We start from the raw sequence: 15724 nt of genomic DNA, 5'->3' as shown, positions 1-15724 counted from the left end.
AGGAAAACGCTTATTTGGCTTCACCGTGTGAAAAGGCAGGCTGATGCTAGTGGAATGCACCAGTATATACTGTACCTGTATTGCCCACGTGACCCATCCGCCCAATCACAACGGTTGAGGTGGGGCAAAGCAATAATCTGCATTATGTAATATATGGAGGCTAAAGGGGTGAGCGGAGCATGGACGGGCTATTAGGATATCTCCATGCGGCCTGCGATGTCACCTTCAGGCCAACGAGGATTTGACACAGGAGTCTTGCCGGACAAAGCTGTCTGACGTACAGAGTACGAGCAGTACGGCGCAATGTTGGACCTTTCGTTCAAGACATTCGTCAATAAGTCTAAAATGCTAAAGTGGTTCCGGACAAGCAAGGTAGCGAAATGAGCGGTTGGTCCCAATTACGATTACGAGTACCAGTACGGAGTACTCGTACAGAGTAGCAGCAGCCATACTACACTGCGAGTAAAACAAGAAAATATACGATTTTTATTCTTCTTGTTCCAAGGACGACATCCTACTGCCTGTCTGCGGGATTCTAGCCTTTGTGCTTTGCGACCCAGGACCAGAGCTGATGTCGTACCATATACACAAGAAAGAGCTATTGCCGTTTCGACGCAAAGGCGCCAATGAAGCGGGCAAGCTTCTCCGCTCCATCAACGGAGACCGAGTTGTAATTGCTCGCCCGGATGCCCCGCAGATCGCGATGACCTTTCAGCCCGGTAAGCCCCAGTGCAGCCCCCTGCTTGAGGAAGGCCTCCTCGGCCGCATCGCCCCCCTCGATGCGGAAGCAGATGTTCATGCGCGACCGCACGGTCTTGTCCGGGATGATCTTGTAGACGTCGGGATAGGCCTCGAGGGCGCCATAGAGCAGCTGGGCCTTGTTCGCGGACACAGCTTCCTGCCCCTGGACTTTGTCGGGGAACTCGCGCAGCAGCTTCTTCAGAACCCGGCCGGCTATGTAGACGCTGTGAGGGTGGCCATTAGCTTCGCTCCGACGACTGTCTTGCGCAGCAGCACTTACTCGAAGATGCTCAGCGTGTTGTAGAGGCTGTTGTTCTTCGCAATAGTCTCAAACTCGAATATCCGAGGCGGAATCGGCAGAGCCAGCTCTCTCATCAGCTCTGCCGACGGCTGTCGCAGCAAAGACTTCTTGATGATGACGACCGTGATGCCGGTACAGCCCAGGTTCTTCTGGGCGCCGAAGAAGATGGCGGAATAGTTCTTGATCGGGATCGTGCGAGAGAGAATGTTGGAGCTCATGTCGGCAACGACAAATGGTCCATCCGGGCCCGGCTCGAGAGACTGAGGGAAGCCGGAAAACTCGACCCCATGGACCGTCTCGTTGTCGCAGTAGTAGACCATGGCAGCATCCTTGGACAGGTTCCAGGTGCTCTCGTCCGGGATGACGCCATACTTGCCGCCGGTCGTCGTGCGGCCATCGGCCACGATGTTGACGTGCTCTGCGCCAAAGAGCCGCTCGCCCTCGGCCGACGCCTTTTGCGACCAACCGCCGGTGACGATGTAGTCAATCTTGAGGTCCTTCACGGCCGCCTTGAGCGCCTCCGCCGCGCTGCCATCTGTTCCGGCTCCGAGGGCCGCCTGCTTGCGGGCCACCCAGGCGCCGACAAAGTTGTAGGCCATGGCGGAAAACTCGCCCGAGCCGCCGCCCTGCATGAAGAGGATCTCATAGTCGTCGGGGATCTCGAGGTACGCGGCCAGGTCGGCCTTGGCTTCCTGAATGATCGTCGTGGCAATCTCGGAGCGGTGCGAGTGCTCGGCGATGCCCAGACCGGTGTCCTTGAAGTTGATCAGGGCTTGCGCCGCATCCTCGAGGACGTCGGTCGGCAGCAGTGCCGGGCCTGCTCCAAAGTAGGTGATATCTGATCGGGACGGCATGGCGGCTATGGTCGTGTCGGCGCAATGCGGCAGAAACTGGACCAGAGGCGGGAGACGCACAGTTCGGCGGATGCTGCAAAGTTTTGTGACTCAGACGAAATCTGTGGATTCCGGACTAATCAGGCATCAAGGGCACACTTTCCACCTAGCCTGCCTGTCTCCGAGCAGCGGGACAATGGCCTACGAAAGGACAGTACAACCGTCTACGGGGCTTCGAACGGGCAGCTTCCGATGTGGGAGAATGCGGTTTGCGTCGTAACAGCACGCTGTACGCTGCACACGGGGGAGCAGCTTCTCGGACAATCGACTTATCACGATGCGACTGTCACGTGCTCTTGACGGTGACTGAATTGTTCATGTAATTAAGCGGGCCTGATGTCGTCTAGAGATGTTCCATGTAAATGCAATAACCCAATAATAACTCACAACAATACTGCGTACCACTGCGGCAAGCGAAGAAGGCCAGGCCTCGTTGCCCCGGTTTACGACTCCGTTTTTCTCTTTTGCCGACGCGGGCCATTCACGCACCTGCACGACGTGCCATATCTTGCGAGATCCAAGCTGCGCCGCGAGCAGAGGGAGCAAGCCGAAGGGAGAGCGGTCAACAGCACGACGACGACATCCGACTGCGTATTCCCACCTCTCCTTGCCCGCCGACAGCGATGCCTTCGGCGGCACCCGAGGGCCATGTCGGCTTCGTCTGCAAGAAGCGCCGACGGGACGAGTGTGGCAGTCTCGGCGCCTTCCAGGGCATCGCGGTGGCGACGGCGCCGTTGGACGACGACGTCTTCGAGAGGGCAAACAGCCGACATCACAACAACAGCAGCAGCAACAACAACCACCGGAAGATTCTGCCGGCCAGCAAGCGGCTGCGACTCGACGACGATCGGAAACAGGTGCACCGGCCGCTATCTGAGCGAATATCGCCAACTTCCATGGCAACATCCAACTCCACATCTACATCTACATCTACATCTACGTCCACGCCCACGTCCACATTCAATCCTCCTCCTTCGACAGCCCCTTGCCACATCTGCCATCGCCGACCACGACGGCGCTGCGACCTCGACTCGCTGGCCGACTGCGAGGGGTGTGGCCAGCGCACCTGCTTCGTCTGTCTGCGCGAATGTCTCGGCGCCACCACGACCGCACAGACAGGTCGACGGCCAGCAAGAGCGGACGGCTTCGACGTCGGTCGCGAAACGTCGCCTGCTGCCTCGCCGCCTGCGTGGTCCCGCGGCTGCAGCGGCCACCGGCGGATGATCTGCAGCCGGTGCTGCGTCGAGCGTGGTCAGGACGGCGAGGTCGTCTGTCTCGGCTGCCTCCCCTTCGTCGAGGGCTGAAGAGAGAACTGCCGGCTCCGAGCCCCGTTCCACCGTTTGTCTTTTTTGTCTTTTCCTTGTCCACATCATCGTGTCGGGTGTTTGGGTTCTCATGAGACATGTATACTATCCGGTCCTATGCGTTTTTTCTTCTTCGTCTGATCAATACCTCCTTCCATTGCTTCTCTCTATCATGGCATGATATAAGCCTCCTCGCTGCTGTCCCAAGCAGTACTACACGAAATTGTATTTACCCCTACGCTGTCGCTCTGTTCCAAGCATGTCGGACCTTTCACGCGATAGCCATAAACTAGGACCCTGCTGGAAAAAAATGCATCTTGTCGTTTCTGCTAGTTCTATTACTCGTACACAAAACAGGGGCACAACCGCCCTAGTTGTACTGCATGTAGGACGCGGTGGAGTTGAACTTGAGGTTGGCCTTGATGACCTTGTCGACGGCGCTGAGGAAGTCCTTTTCGGAGGCGACCTTGCGACGGGCGCGGATGGCGAACATGCCGGCCTCGGTGCAGACACTGCGCAGCTCGGCGCCGGTGGCGTTGGGACAGAGGCGGGAGATGAGCTCCCAGCGGATATCGCGCTCGACCGACATGCTCTTGGCGTGGATGCGCAGAATGTTGGCGCGGCCCTCGAGGTCGGGCAGGGAGAACTCGATCTTGCGGTCGATGCGACCGGGCCGCATCAAGGCCGGATCCAGGGTGGACGGCCGGTTGGTGGCAAACATGACCTTGATGTTGCCGCGGGCGTCGAAGCCGTCGAGCTGGGTGATGAGCTCGAGCATGGTGCGCTGGACCTCGTTGTCGCCGCCGGCACCGTCGTCGAAGCGGGCGCCACCGATGGCGTCGACCTCGTCAAAGAAGATGATGCAGGCCTTTTTGGTGCGGGCCATCTCGAACAGCTCGCGCACCATCCGGGCGCCCTCGCCGACGTACTTCTGCACCAGCTCGCTGCCGATGACGCGGATAAAGGTGGCGTCGGTGCGGTTGGCCACGGCACGCGCACACAGCGTCTTGCCCGTGCCCGGTGGCCCGTACAGCAGCACGCCCTTGGGCGGGTCGATGCCCAGATCGACAAAGCGCTCGGGCGACAGCAGCGGCATCTCGACGACCTCGCGCAGCTTCTCGACCTGCTCCTTGCAGCCGCCCACGTCGCCGTATGTCACGTCCGGCTTCTCCTCCACCGTCATCATCGTCACGCTCGCGTCGATCTTGGGCGGCAGCGGCAGCATGATCTGGTACTTGTTGCGGTCCACGCCCACCCGCATGCCCTCTTCAATGTCGGTCGAGGCGACCCGGTCGCCCAGCTGCACCACAAACTTGGCGATCTGCTTGACGTTGATCACGTACTTGCTCTTAGCATCGTCGCTGTCGTCCGCAATGATCTTGGTGCACCGCGCCACCTGCAGCGGCTGCTCTTCCGACATTCGCTGCCGGTCCGCTGCCACGTCCCACAGATGTGGCGGCGCAAGACCGGTGTCCGATTCCTGTGGCCGGTTAGCAGGCTGTTCTACCGCACGTCCAGACACGTTCGCTTTCGCTCTCCTCCACACCCACCTTTACGCCAATCTTCTCGTCCACGCTCTGCTGCTTCTCTTTTATTTGCTGTTCCAGCTTCTTCAGGGCTGCGCCATATGGTGCCGCCCCGTATGTCTTGAGCACTTGGATGTCCCTAGCAGTGACAGGTCAGCAGCCACACCACCCGTCTCGCTCCCTCTCGCCCTTGTCACTCACTCGTCCGTCAACGGCGCAATCTTCTTCTCCTCAATCTCGTCGTCCGCAAACTTCTTTTGGTACTTCTCCCAGTCTTGGCCCCGTGCGGTCGGCTGCTGCATGTTAGCAATCGACGAAAACGCAACCGGCCATCGAGACGTACCATCTTGGCAGCACGAGGGCAGCGAACGGCGGTCGGTAGAGGCGTCTATGGGACTCTCGTCTTGGCTTCGATGGTCGGCGTCGAGACTTTGTGTGGTGGCGTAGTGGTCAGGTTGATCCGTCGTGAGCTGCATACGAGTAATGCGTGTTGCCTTGGAGCTTTCCAGCAGCGCGGCTGTCGGGCTAGTCCTGTTGCGGCGTAGTGCGCCACACAAACCCCCCCGGTAATTCGATCTATGCATGTATGCGAGCTTCCAAAAAACTTTCGCCGTATGGCAGCCCCACCAAGGGTGAAGGAAGCTTTGTGCAAGACTTCAAGGCATCCAGCAGCCACTCGACCGATCTCCATTCCGCGTCTTGGTTCAGCATCCCTCGCCTCCGAACCTGTCTTCCGCCCTCTCGATACCCGGTCTGTCACGCAGACAACGCCCCTCCGCCCACCGCACATCCTCTCCATCATGGCAGCAGTAGCTCCATCAGGGGGCGGCCCATCCAATGCGGCCTTCAAGGTGCGTCTCCTTTGGGCGGGCGCTGGCTAGCCCGTGCTCTTGTTGGCACCGTACCGATGCTGATGCTGACACGCGCAGGACAAGGAGAAGCCGGTGGCCGTTCGGTCGGCCAACATCGTCGCCGCACGAGGTCAGTTACACCTGTCCAAGAAGGAGGGGCAACAGCAACTGACCTGTCCTCTCTGCAGCCGTGGCCGATGCCATCCGAACCTCTCTCGGCCCCCGGGGCATGGACAAGATGATCATGAGCGGCAAGGGCGAGACGATCATCACCAACGACGGCAGCACGATGCTCAAGAGCATGGCTGTGCTGCACCCGACAGCCAAGATGCTGGTCCAGCTATCGCACGCTCAAGACGTCGAGGCCGGCGACGGGACCACGTCGGTCGTCGTCATCTGTGGCAGCCTGCTCGGTGCGGCCGACCGGCTGCTCGGCAAGGGCATCCACCCGTCAGTCATCTCGGAGGCGTTCCAGCGCGCCGCTGCTGCTGCCGTTCACGTGCTGCACGGCATGTCGCAGCCGGTGGCGCTGACCGACACGGCTGCCCTGTTGCAGGCCGCCAACACGTCGCTCTCGTCCAAGATCGTGTCGCAGTACGCCAACCTGCTCGGACCCATGGCCGTCAACGCCGTCACCAAGACGATCGACCTCAAACAGGCTGACAACGTCGACCTGCACAACATCCGCATCATCAAGAAAGTCGGCGGCACCATCGAGGACAGCGAGCTGGTCGACGGCCTCGTCCTGACCCAGCCCGTGCTCAAGAACGCCGGCGGGCCCATCCGCATGGAAAAGGCCCGCATCGGCCTGATCCAGTTCCAGCTGAGCCCGCCTAAGCCAGATGTACGTTTTCTTTCTTTCTTTCTTTTTCTTCTTTTTTTTCTTCTTTATTTTCTTTCCTCTTTCTTTCTTCCCTCTCGTCTCTCCCACTAACACCCCCCAGATGGAAAATACCATCTCCGTCAACGACTACCGCCAGATGGACAAGATCGTCAAGGAGGAACGCATGTACCTGCTCAACATGGCCAAGAAGATCAAAAAGGCCAAGTGCAACGTGCTGCTGATCCAGAAGTCGATCCTGCGTGATGCCGTCAACGACCTCTCGCTGCACTTCCTCGCCAAGCTCAACATCATGGCCATCAAGGAGATTGAGCGTGACGAGGTCGAGTTTATCTGCAAGTCGACCGGCTGCAAACCGATTGCCGACATCGACTCCTTTACCGAGGACAAGCTCGGCAGCGCCGATCTGGTCGAGGAGGTCGCCAGCTCCGGCTCGCGCATGGTCAAGGTCACCGGCACGCTCTCCAGCACCGCCGCCGGCTCGTCGGGCGCATCTGCCTCGGCCTCGTCGGCCAAGAGCGCCGCCGCTGCCGCTGCCTCCATCGCTGCTGGTCACGGCTTCACCGGCCGCACCGTCTCCGTCGTCGTGCGCGGCGCCAACAACATGATTCTCGACGAGGCCGAGCGGTCCCTCCATGATGCCCTCTGCGTCGTCCGCTGCCTCGTCAAGAAAAAGGCCCTCATCGCCGGCGGTGGCGCCCCCGAGATCGAGATCGCTGCTCAGCTCACCAAACAGGCTCGCGCTCTCACCGGCACCGAGGCCATCTGCTGGAAGGCCTTTGCCGACGCCCTCGAGGTCATCCCCACCACGCTCGCCGAAAACGCTGGCCTGAACCCGATCAAGGTCGTCACCGATCTTCGCCACCGCCACGAACGCGGCGAGATCAACGCTGGCGTCAGCATCAAGTCTGGCGGCGTCAACGCCAACATTGCAAAGGAAAACGTCCTCCAGCCCCTGCTCGTCAGCACCAGCGCCATCGAGCTCGCCGCAGAGACCGTCAAGATGATCCTGCGGATAGACGACATCGCCCTCAGCAGGTAGACACCGGCCGAGCCCGCATCGCGTATACTCGTCTTGCTTCAATAAAGAATGAACATAATTGGTCCTCTCGGTGCTTACGTAATGTCACCGTCTTAGTAATAAGATCTCTGCTTCCGTAGCATCCACATCGTATGCATCATGCACAATCCATGACTGCCAACCTTTCATTATTATACAGTGCCTTCCGTCCATCTGCGAGGACACCAACCATAGAGCTAAGACATGGAAGAAGTAAAGCCCACCTAGGCGACAGAGTCAGCAAGGACGCTCCGAACCCGCACTTTGCGGGCAAAATGGAAAAACAAATACAAAACACCTCCTAGTAGTTGAGCTCGCCGCCTCCACCACCCGTCACCTGGTCCAGGTCTTCGTAGCTCTTGATCGTACGGCCCTGGATGGCCTCGCGTGGCCCGACAGCCGCACCGCCACCGGCTCCGTCTCCCCAACGTCCACCACCACCAGGACCTCCACTGCCGCTGAATTCACCGACACCTCCGCCGTTTCGGCTGCCTCCACGACTGTATCCACCGCCACCACCACTGCTGCCAGAAGCATACATCGCCGCTCCAGCGCCGTTCAGACCGCCGTCCTGACTCCAGCGCATAGGCCGTCTGTCATACGGACCAGACCGATTGTTGTAGCGCCCATTGCCGGGTCCTCCTCGTCGGATTGGGCCCTGTCCACGGCTGTCACCCAGGGGACCTCCAGCAGCACTCATGCCAGCACCGCCGGCCGCTGCCTGCCAGTTCGACACCTGCATCGCCACCGGGTTGAACATATTGAACGGGCCCGGTGCAGAGAACCCGGGGATTGATGGCAGAACACTGTTCATCGCATAGCTCTGCAGGCTGAAGCCGCGAGGTGTCCCTGTTGGTGTCTGTCCGTTTGCAGCCGGGAAGTGGCCGTTGGAGTTGGCGTCCGTTCGTGACGGTGCAATGTGTGACGGGTCCGACACGTAGGCATTGACAAGCTCAATCTGCGTCTGTTAGATCATGGAGAAAATATAAGAAAAAGAAAAAAAGAAAAAAGAAAGAAAGAAAAAGTCAAAATACCAAAGTAAACAAACAAAAAATAAAATAAAAAATAAAAACAGACAAAAAGGACAAAAACTCACATCATCTTTCAGCGCCTCCCACCACTCCGTGTGTCGCTTCTCCACGTGCTTCCGCCAAAAGTGCTCCTCCTTGAACAACTTCGTGCACTCGGGAAGCCGGCATCGCCACTTGTGTTCGTCCTCTTGCTTCACGTACTTGGCCATCTCCACATCCATGGCCTCGTCCACCGGCTTGCCGCCGTACTTGCGAAGATCCACCGATTCCGGCTCCAGAATCTGGTTGATCTTCTCCTCAAACGTCCTGACCCAGTTGTACGCCCGCTGCAGCTGCAGCTCCGACTTGGCCGACGCTCCACGGAACTTGCGATCGCCACCTCCACCGCTGCCCTCCTGCGGCAGCTCGCCCTCCTCGGCGTCCGCTGCCGCTTCCACGCGTCGCTTGCTCGGAAACGGCTCGCCGCTGGCACTGGCTCGCGCCACCTCCTTGGCCGCTGCCGTCAGCGTCGCTCGTGGCCGCCGCAGATGTCCTGCCGGACACTTGCGCGTCAGCTCGTGCGCCGAGTCGCTCTCAAACACACAGAAAAAGCAGAAACTGAAAACCCGTCGCAGGTATTCGATCAGAAGGTCAAGCTGCTTCTTCTTCAACAGCAGCTCCTCGTCGTCCACCTCCTCGTCCACCGCACCCTCTTCGCCCTCTTCTTCTTCCTCTTCGTCATCATCCATGTCCACCTCGTCTCCCAGGTCCTCAAAGTCATCGACCGCGACGTCCATACCGAGCACGCTCACCTTCTTGGCCTTCTTCTTCTTCTTCGGAGCAGCCGCGACGCCGTTGCCGGACTGGGCCCCCGTACCTGCCGACGACTGCAGCCGTCCTGCAAGTCTCAGCTCTTCCACTCTCTCCTCAATCTTCAACACGCCTTGGAAGTCCGATCCCACCTCGGCCTCGAATCGGTTCACCAGCCGCTGCACGAGACCCAGATCCTTGTCGATCCGCTCAGGCGCCGAAAACAAGTCCCAGAGCGCCTTCCTGCGCGGGTTTGTCTGTGGGTTGTGAACGCCGACATGGCACACGAAATCACCGCGTACCTCGTCCTTGACCGTCTTGCCGTTAATGGCCTCCAGAGCCCTGTCGGCGACTGAAATTGTCTTCGGAGTTGATATCTCCACATCGCCATCCAGACTGTCCGGATCGGGCAGACCGCCGGCTGTGGTAAAGCCGTCGTCTGGCCCAGGGTTCAGCAGGATCCAGCCGATCCGGTGGTAGCGCTTGCTCGGGTTCGGGTCGCTCAAGGACAGGAACCGGAAACCACCCTCGTTGACGCCCAGATGCTCGCGGCAAAACGTCTCCAGGTTCTGCCGGCTCACACTAGGAGCGATCGTCTTGATCAGCAGCGTTGGCTGGAAGAGGCTCTCGTCCCGAATATCGGCCGCAGTGGCAGCCGGAACCAGATCGCCGACGCCCAGAACTTCGTTGGCCTCTCCCTCCTCCTTCTCTGTCATGCCGGCACCATTGCTCTCATTCTTGGGAATGCCCTCCAACGTGAACTCGTCGAAGAGACCGGACTCCAGGTCCTGCTCCCACTGACTGAACTGTCCCTTTCGAAATTCAGCTAGCTGCTGGCGTAGCTTCTCGCGGATTTCGGGTACGTATCGCTCACGGAACCACTGCTCTTCTTTGTGCTGCTTCACAAACGTCTGCGCCATCTTTCCCTGCAGCTCCTCCTTGTAGGAGTCATAAGCAGCCTGGATCCTGGCCTTTTCCTTCTCGCGTTCTTCTTGTGTCTCCTTCGCTCCCCGGTTTCGCTCTGGCTCACGACGGCGACCAGTCCTCTGCCACTCCTTCTCTTCCTTGATCTTCTCGTTGGCCCGCCACCATTCGCCAAAAAAAGAGAATCCGACCTGGTACGGCAGTTTCAGCGGGTCCGGAATGGGGTTTGCAAACGCTGCCGGGGGCAGCTGCTGGTGAATTAGCGGACGGACTCCCATCCCGCCGTCCTGGGGAGGCTGCAGCGACTGGTGTTGTGACTGGCCGGGTACGTAGCGATCGATATTGGCCGGGGGCGATCCAATCCGACGACGATCATCACGGTCCCGGTCTCGTCCACCACCATATTCATCCCTTCCGCGGGATCTCGGTTCGTAGCGGTCAACAGCTGCCGGGGAGCGTGAGCGGGCCGTGCGGCGATTTCGCTCTAGGGCTAGAAAGTCAGACGGTTGGAGGAGTTCGGGGAGCTAGAACAGGCAGCTGAACGCTGGGAGCCGCTCGTACCTGGAGATCTGCCACGATAGAATGTATCGCGGTCGTCCTTGCCTCTGCTCTCGTCACGAGAGGCCCAGGATCGATCTGGGGGCGACCGAGCCGAGTCTCTGACATACGAGTCCATTGCGGCAAGCCAGTCCTTGTCAGTGCGAGTCGCGGATTCCGTTGACCTGCTTACGGACGGCGGCAGTCGATGTTCTAATGTTTTTCGCCATCATTGCGGTTAGAGACGGATTCCAGAAGCAGACACCTCGGACAGAAGAGGGCAGATGATAATGGAGCAATAAACGAGCACCAAGCGGTGGGGTATGAAGATTCTGAAGCGAAATAGGCCGTTTGTTGGCACAAACCAAACGAGAAGATGCGGTCAAGGGCGAAAGAAGAGAAAGAAGGGGAGATGGGAGATAATATCAGGCCACCGGGACATGCTCGAGCAGGTGACGGAGGTGACGACCAGAGGCTGGAAGGCGACGGGAGAGGCAGCAAAGGCAGCAGATGAGTAGAGATAAAGACGGTGGCAGCTGAAGAGCTGAAGGACAAGAGGCATTCGAGAGGGCAGACAGGCTGGCCCGGACGAGCGGACCAGGAAGACGAAGAGAAGAGAAAAAAGGAGAGGAACAGAATAGACGAACAATTTGGCTGAAGAGAAGGATCAGAAGCATATAAGAGCTCATTGGCCGTCTTCAAAAGGCAGAAGGGCAGGAGAGCATCCAAGGGCGGCAGAGGGCAGTCAGGCGCATGCGCGAGCTCGATTGTTGGATGCGACTGGTAGTGTGATGGAAGGCAAGAAGGGCGTAAGCGGACGAGGTACGGAGTAAGTTGGCAGGGAAGAAAAGTCGCGGCGCGATGAGGCTAAACCGGAATTAGTCGAGCCAGCTTGGTCACGTGCTTCCAGTCAGCTCCGACCCAGCTGTTTTAGGAAGCCGGTCAGCGATCGGCTATTTTTGGTTTCCTCAAGATCTTCCTTGGTGTCACAGACGGGTACTCCGTATTGCTGCGTATATGAGTCAATTGCACATGCACGGCTCCTCGTTTCCAAGAATACATTTTCTCGGCTTTCGAACTATGTACTGGAAGCTCTGGCAGTCTCTTACAATCCCGTTTTATTTGTTCTAGCAGTGAAACACAATCAAGGCATTCAACTAGACACCTTCCGGTGGAAGTAGTGTTCTCCAATTCAGCTGGACGATTGCCCGAATTACGGCCTTTGAATGAGCCCAGTTCATGTTGATAGACTGATCCCAAAAGTCAGGACACGTGAACGGTAGTCTGTATTGATCTCCAGTGCACTTCATCGTAAGATACTGCGGTTCACACATGCATACATCCACTAGGTTCTTCTCCAGCTCTCTAATAACAGGAAAGAAGTCCGTCTCTCGGTGTAGGCAAGAGCCTAGGACACGCCCCGCCAAGACCAACATAGCCACGCCGGCCTGGCCAATCAGAGGCCGCATTTGTACGGCCGCCGGCTGTCCACCGCTTCCAATGAGGTCATGCGAGTTTCAACCAATTCCAAGACACAGGGCAGAGCCGTCAACAAACCACCATCACACCAGAGTTGTCGAATAGCAGGAATCACCAGTTCTGTCGCGCGCGCTACAAACATGACCACAAACGTGCTTGCGCACCTCTCTCTTCCAGGCGTGGTCTTTGCCAATCCGGCCGCCTCTGTCCTGCTGCCAGTTGCCTTGGGTGCTGCTGTCGGCTACAGCACAAAGCGTGAGTGGATGTTGTGAGAGGAGAGCAGGGGTGACACAGAACGGACACAGAACGGACACAGAAAGCAGACCCAGAACTACGGAGTAGAATCACCCAGACCCAGAGCCACCCAGAATCACAAAGTACATCCACAGACACAGTCACGAAACCACAAAAGCTAACCCTCTCCATCTCCCTTCAGCCGACCCCAAAGACCGTTCTGTGCGTGCCATCCGCCAGCCGCCGTTCCGTCCGCCGCCGGCCGCCTTTGGCCCGACCTGGACAGCACTCTATGCGCTGACCGGCTACGCAGCCCACCGGGCTTTTAGGACTCTGGGTCCGGATCCGGCGCCATCCGTCCCGGCCGGGCTTTACTCGCTGCAGCTGGGCCTTAACCTTGCCTGGATGCCGCTCTTCTTCGTGCTGCGGCAGCCAGTGGCAGCAGCCGCTGACGCGGTCACGCTGCTCGGCATCAACGTCTTCCTGGCCGTCCGCTGGCTGCGCTCGACCAACCCCAGCACACGTACCGTCGGCTACCTCTGGCTGCCGTACGTCGGCTGGCTTGCCTTTGCCACGTACCTCAGCGTCGGTGTCGGCCACCTCAACGGCTGGTCGTTCCGGCCGGCAAAGAAGTCTTCGACATCGCCGCCGCCACCACCATCGGTTTCGTCGTCCTCGGCGCCCTCTCGTCCCTCCCGGGCATCGTCCTCGTCTTCTTCGCCTTCGTCCTCCTCGGCAGCACCACACAAGGACCGCAAGGGCAAGGGTCGGTCGCGCAAGTGAGCCACGGAAGCAGAAGACCGCGCAGATGAATTTAGAAAAAAAGAAAAAAAAAACTTAAAATTGATACAAAAAAAACGAAAGGAGAGACAACCGGGAGGATCGGTTGCTGTTTACGAATAGCAGAATCGCTACAGAAAATACTAGGATAACTTATATACACGGACATTGATTGTTTCATGGGCGGCTTAGTTCTATTCATTCATCTGTTTCTAGATGCTGTTTTGATGTGTCTCCCCATGCCTTTACATGTTGAGCCGCCAACATCGTTCATGCCGCAAATTGAGAGTATATACAACGCCGTCTATGTGAGGAAACGAAATGGAAAGTAAGAAAGAAAAGGTAACAGAAAAGGAGAAAGAAAAAGCAGAAGAAAAGGAAAAAAACAAAAAAGCAGTCTCACCTCTATGTCTCATGCCAAAGGAAAATTCGACTGCAACCCATCATAAATCATGAAAATGAAAGCCGAGCTGGGTGCCGACCGCAACACGGTCACACCGCAGCCCCGGTAGAAGCCGCGCACGCCGGCCTGCTTCCAGAGCGCCTGCGACTCGGCCAAGAAGGTGCGCCGCTGTGGAGACGCGGCATCCGGGTTTGCACCCAAGCCCAGGCCCAGGCCTGCGCCCACCGGCGTCGTCTGCATGCGCGACTTGACTGTGTCGGCGGGAAAGAAGAGGAAGTTGTAGGCCATGCCGGCCGAGGCACCGGCCACGGCCTGCTGCCACAGCGGCAGCTGGTCGTGCTGCAGCCGATGCAGCCGCTGTGCACGCTCCAGCTGCTCGAGCTCCGAGGCCGCTGGCGTTGCGGCCATGTCGCCCAGGGCCGTCCGGACGTTGAGCTCGCGCAGCAGGCTCGTCGTCGTCTCCTTGCCGCCAAACCAGGCCGCACAGCCGCCGGCCTCGCGGATGAGCGTGCCCAGCTGGCCGTGCCAGAACCCGCGCAGACCCTCGTGGCGGTAGATCTCGCGGATGACGGCCAGCGGGCGACGGTGCTCCGTCTGGCCTGGCTTGCCGCCGTTGTTGTGGGCTGCCGGCACCTGGATCTTGCACTTGACCAGCTCGATGGGCGTCAGGACGAGCGACGTGAAGGCACCCGAAAAGGCGCCGGCAAAGTAGAGGGCCGACAGCGGCAGCGGCCGGTCGCGCGAATAGTAGCCAGAACGAAACAGGGCCTCGCGGCCTAGACGCTCAAACGTGAACAGGCTGCTCGTCTCCAGAGCCGCGCCCACGAGAGGCGCGCTGATGCCCCGGTACAGGCCCAACAGCCCGTCGGCATGGATCGACTGGCGAAAGCAGTCGATGGGACCCTTGTACAGCAGCGGCAGATGGTCGGGTTGGGCCTGCAGGCGGACTTTGACCGTGTCAAAGGGATACTCAATGTACTTGCCGACCACACCGGCAGCCTAGAGAAAACGGTCAGCAACAAGCTGGAAGCAAAGCACGGCCGCAGGAGGGCGCCAAGGCGAGCACGAACCGATCCGTAGACAATGTCCCCGACAGCTTCCATGATGGCCGCACGACGTTGTGAAGAGAGAATCGGCGGAGAGCTGTTCCCGGTCAGGATAGACGGCATCACCACCTTGACGTCGGAGGGAGCTGCCATCGCAAAAAGGGAGAGTGAGGCTGAGAAGGACGAGATGAGGCAAAAGCAGCCACCCCCCGCCACGAGGGCGGGCTAGATGGTCGGGTTTGGTGCAAGCGGCCTTTGTTAAAGCTGGCAGCGGCGGCTGTACCGCTGTCGGTGATGCTTCTGATGGCTTACTGCGAAGATCTGTGTCCGTACTTCCGAGGATGAAAAGGTTGTGTCTGCAAGCAAGGATCCCGTCGGACTTGTACGGAACCGGAAATTTCAATGCACACTGGTGGAAATGGCAAAACCGCATACATAAAATATAGAGTTGAAGGTGGGCCATACAAATACGTTCCGTCGAGCAACCCCGTAGATTTAAGAAAACTTTGCTCTAATTAAATTTATTAAATAAATAAATGTTAACACTAACGGCTTTAATCAAACATGAACGAGTCCGTTGCCACACAGCTCAATTAGGAATATAGAAATATTTCTAACTAAAAGAGGGAAGATGAGCATGGTTGACCAAGAAGTATTCTATATAACGTTCAATTCACTCCGTAGACGGAGTAGAAGAAGCAGTTTCTGAGTATAGTTCCCTGGCCAAGAACTTACAGAGCTGTCGTCCACATATAAATGGGGCTGGTGCTTCAGTGGGTTCTTGGCGGGGTTTGGTGCTTTTCTTTTCCGATATATAACGTCAACGAAAACCTCGCCTGGCTGCTAAATCTCTCAGGACAGAACTTCTACATAACGTGCAGCATGTCTTGGATCCGACAGCGGTTACAGCAATCATCAGCTGACGCTTCCTCGGTACGAGCAGTGATGCTGTCTGGCCAAGTCGAGGCAGTGGGTCTCTATAAC

At 58.2% G+C, this 15724-nt stretch overlaps 7 protein-coding genes across 7 annotated transcripts; 3 read left to right on the top strand and 4 right to left on the bottom strand.

The window, feature by feature from the left end:
- Positions 1-598: 598 nt before the first annotated feature.
- Positions 599-1896, bottom strand: CMQ_8127 (phosphoserine aminotransferase; the record flags this gene model as incomplete). The annotated part of the gene is made up of 2 exons (XM_014315668.1): positions 599-965; positions 1022-1896. The coding sequence occupies 2 exons, from the start codon at positions 1894-1896 to the stop codon at positions 599-601; spliced, it is 1242 nt and encodes a 413-aa protein (XP_014171143.1).
- A 662-nt stretch (positions 1897-2558) lies between these two features.
- Positions 2559-3239, top strand: CMQ_8253 (uncharacterized protein; the record flags this gene model as incomplete). The annotated part of the gene is made up of 1 exon (XM_014315794.1): positions 2559-3239. The coding sequence occupies one exon, from the start codon at positions 2559-2561 to the stop codon at positions 3237-3239; it is 681 nt and encodes a 226-aa protein (XP_014171269.1).
- A 370-nt stretch (positions 3240-3609) lies between these two features.
- CMQ_8185 (proteasome regulatory particle subunit) lies at positions 3610-5111 on the bottom strand (the record flags this gene model as incomplete). Its single annotated transcript, XM_014315726.1, has 4 exons — positions 3610-4719; positions 4790-4904; positions 4967-5058; positions 5109-5111. 4 exons carry the CDS (start codon positions 5109-5111, stop codon positions 3610-3612), a joined length of 1320 nt encoding a protein of 439 aa, XP_014171201.1.
- Positions 5112-5565: 454 nt separating this feature from the next.
- CMQ_8284 (t-complex protein delta) lies at positions 5566-7499 on the top strand (the record flags this gene model as incomplete). Its single annotated transcript, XM_014315825.1, has 4 exons — positions 5566-5616; positions 5695-5746; positions 5805-6460; positions 6561-7499. 4 exons carry the CDS (start codon positions 5566-5568, stop codon positions 7497-7499), a joined length of 1698 nt encoding a protein of 565 aa, XP_014171300.1.
- Positions 7500-7818: 319 nt separating this feature from the next.
- CMQ_8265 (arsenite resistance protein) lies at positions 7819-10937 on the bottom strand (the record flags this gene model as incomplete). Its single annotated transcript, XM_014315806.1, has 3 exons — positions 7819-8475; positions 8614-10751; positions 10823-10937. The coding sequence occupies 3 exons, from the start codon at positions 10935-10937 to the stop codon at positions 7819-7821; spliced, it is 2910 nt and encodes a 969-aa protein (XP_014171281.1).
- Positions 10938-12417: 1480 nt separating this feature from the next.
- CMQ_8279 (benzodiazepine receptor family protein) lies at positions 12418-13294 on the top strand (the record flags this gene model as incomplete). The annotated part of the gene is made up of 2 exons (XM_014315820.1): positions 12418-12532; positions 12714-13294. The coding sequence occupies 2 exons, from the start codon at positions 12418-12420 to the stop codon at positions 13292-13294; spliced, it is 696 nt and encodes a 231-aa protein (XP_014171295.1).
- Positions 13295-13703: 409 nt separating this feature from the next.
- CMQ_8145 (mitochondrial ornithine carrier protein) lies at positions 13704-14893 on the bottom strand (the record flags this gene model as incomplete). Its single annotated transcript, XM_014315686.1, has 2 exons — positions 13704-14693; positions 14765-14893. 2 exons carry the CDS (start codon positions 14891-14893, stop codon positions 13704-13706), a joined length of 1119 nt encoding a protein of 372 aa, XP_014171161.1.
- Positions 14894-15724: the final 831 nt, after the last annotated feature.

The sequence above is a fragment of the Grosmannia clavigera genome (assembly GCF_000143105.1).
Source record: "Grosmannia clavigera kw1407 unplaced genomic scaffold GCSC_161, whole genome shotgun sequence".
Lineage (NCBI taxonomy): Eukaryota > Fungi > Ascomycota > Sordariomycetes > Ophiostomatales > Ophiostomataceae > Leptographium > Leptographium clavigerum.
Note: the sequence above shows the minus strand (reverse complement) of the source record. Positions and strands in the feature narration are given on the sequence as shown.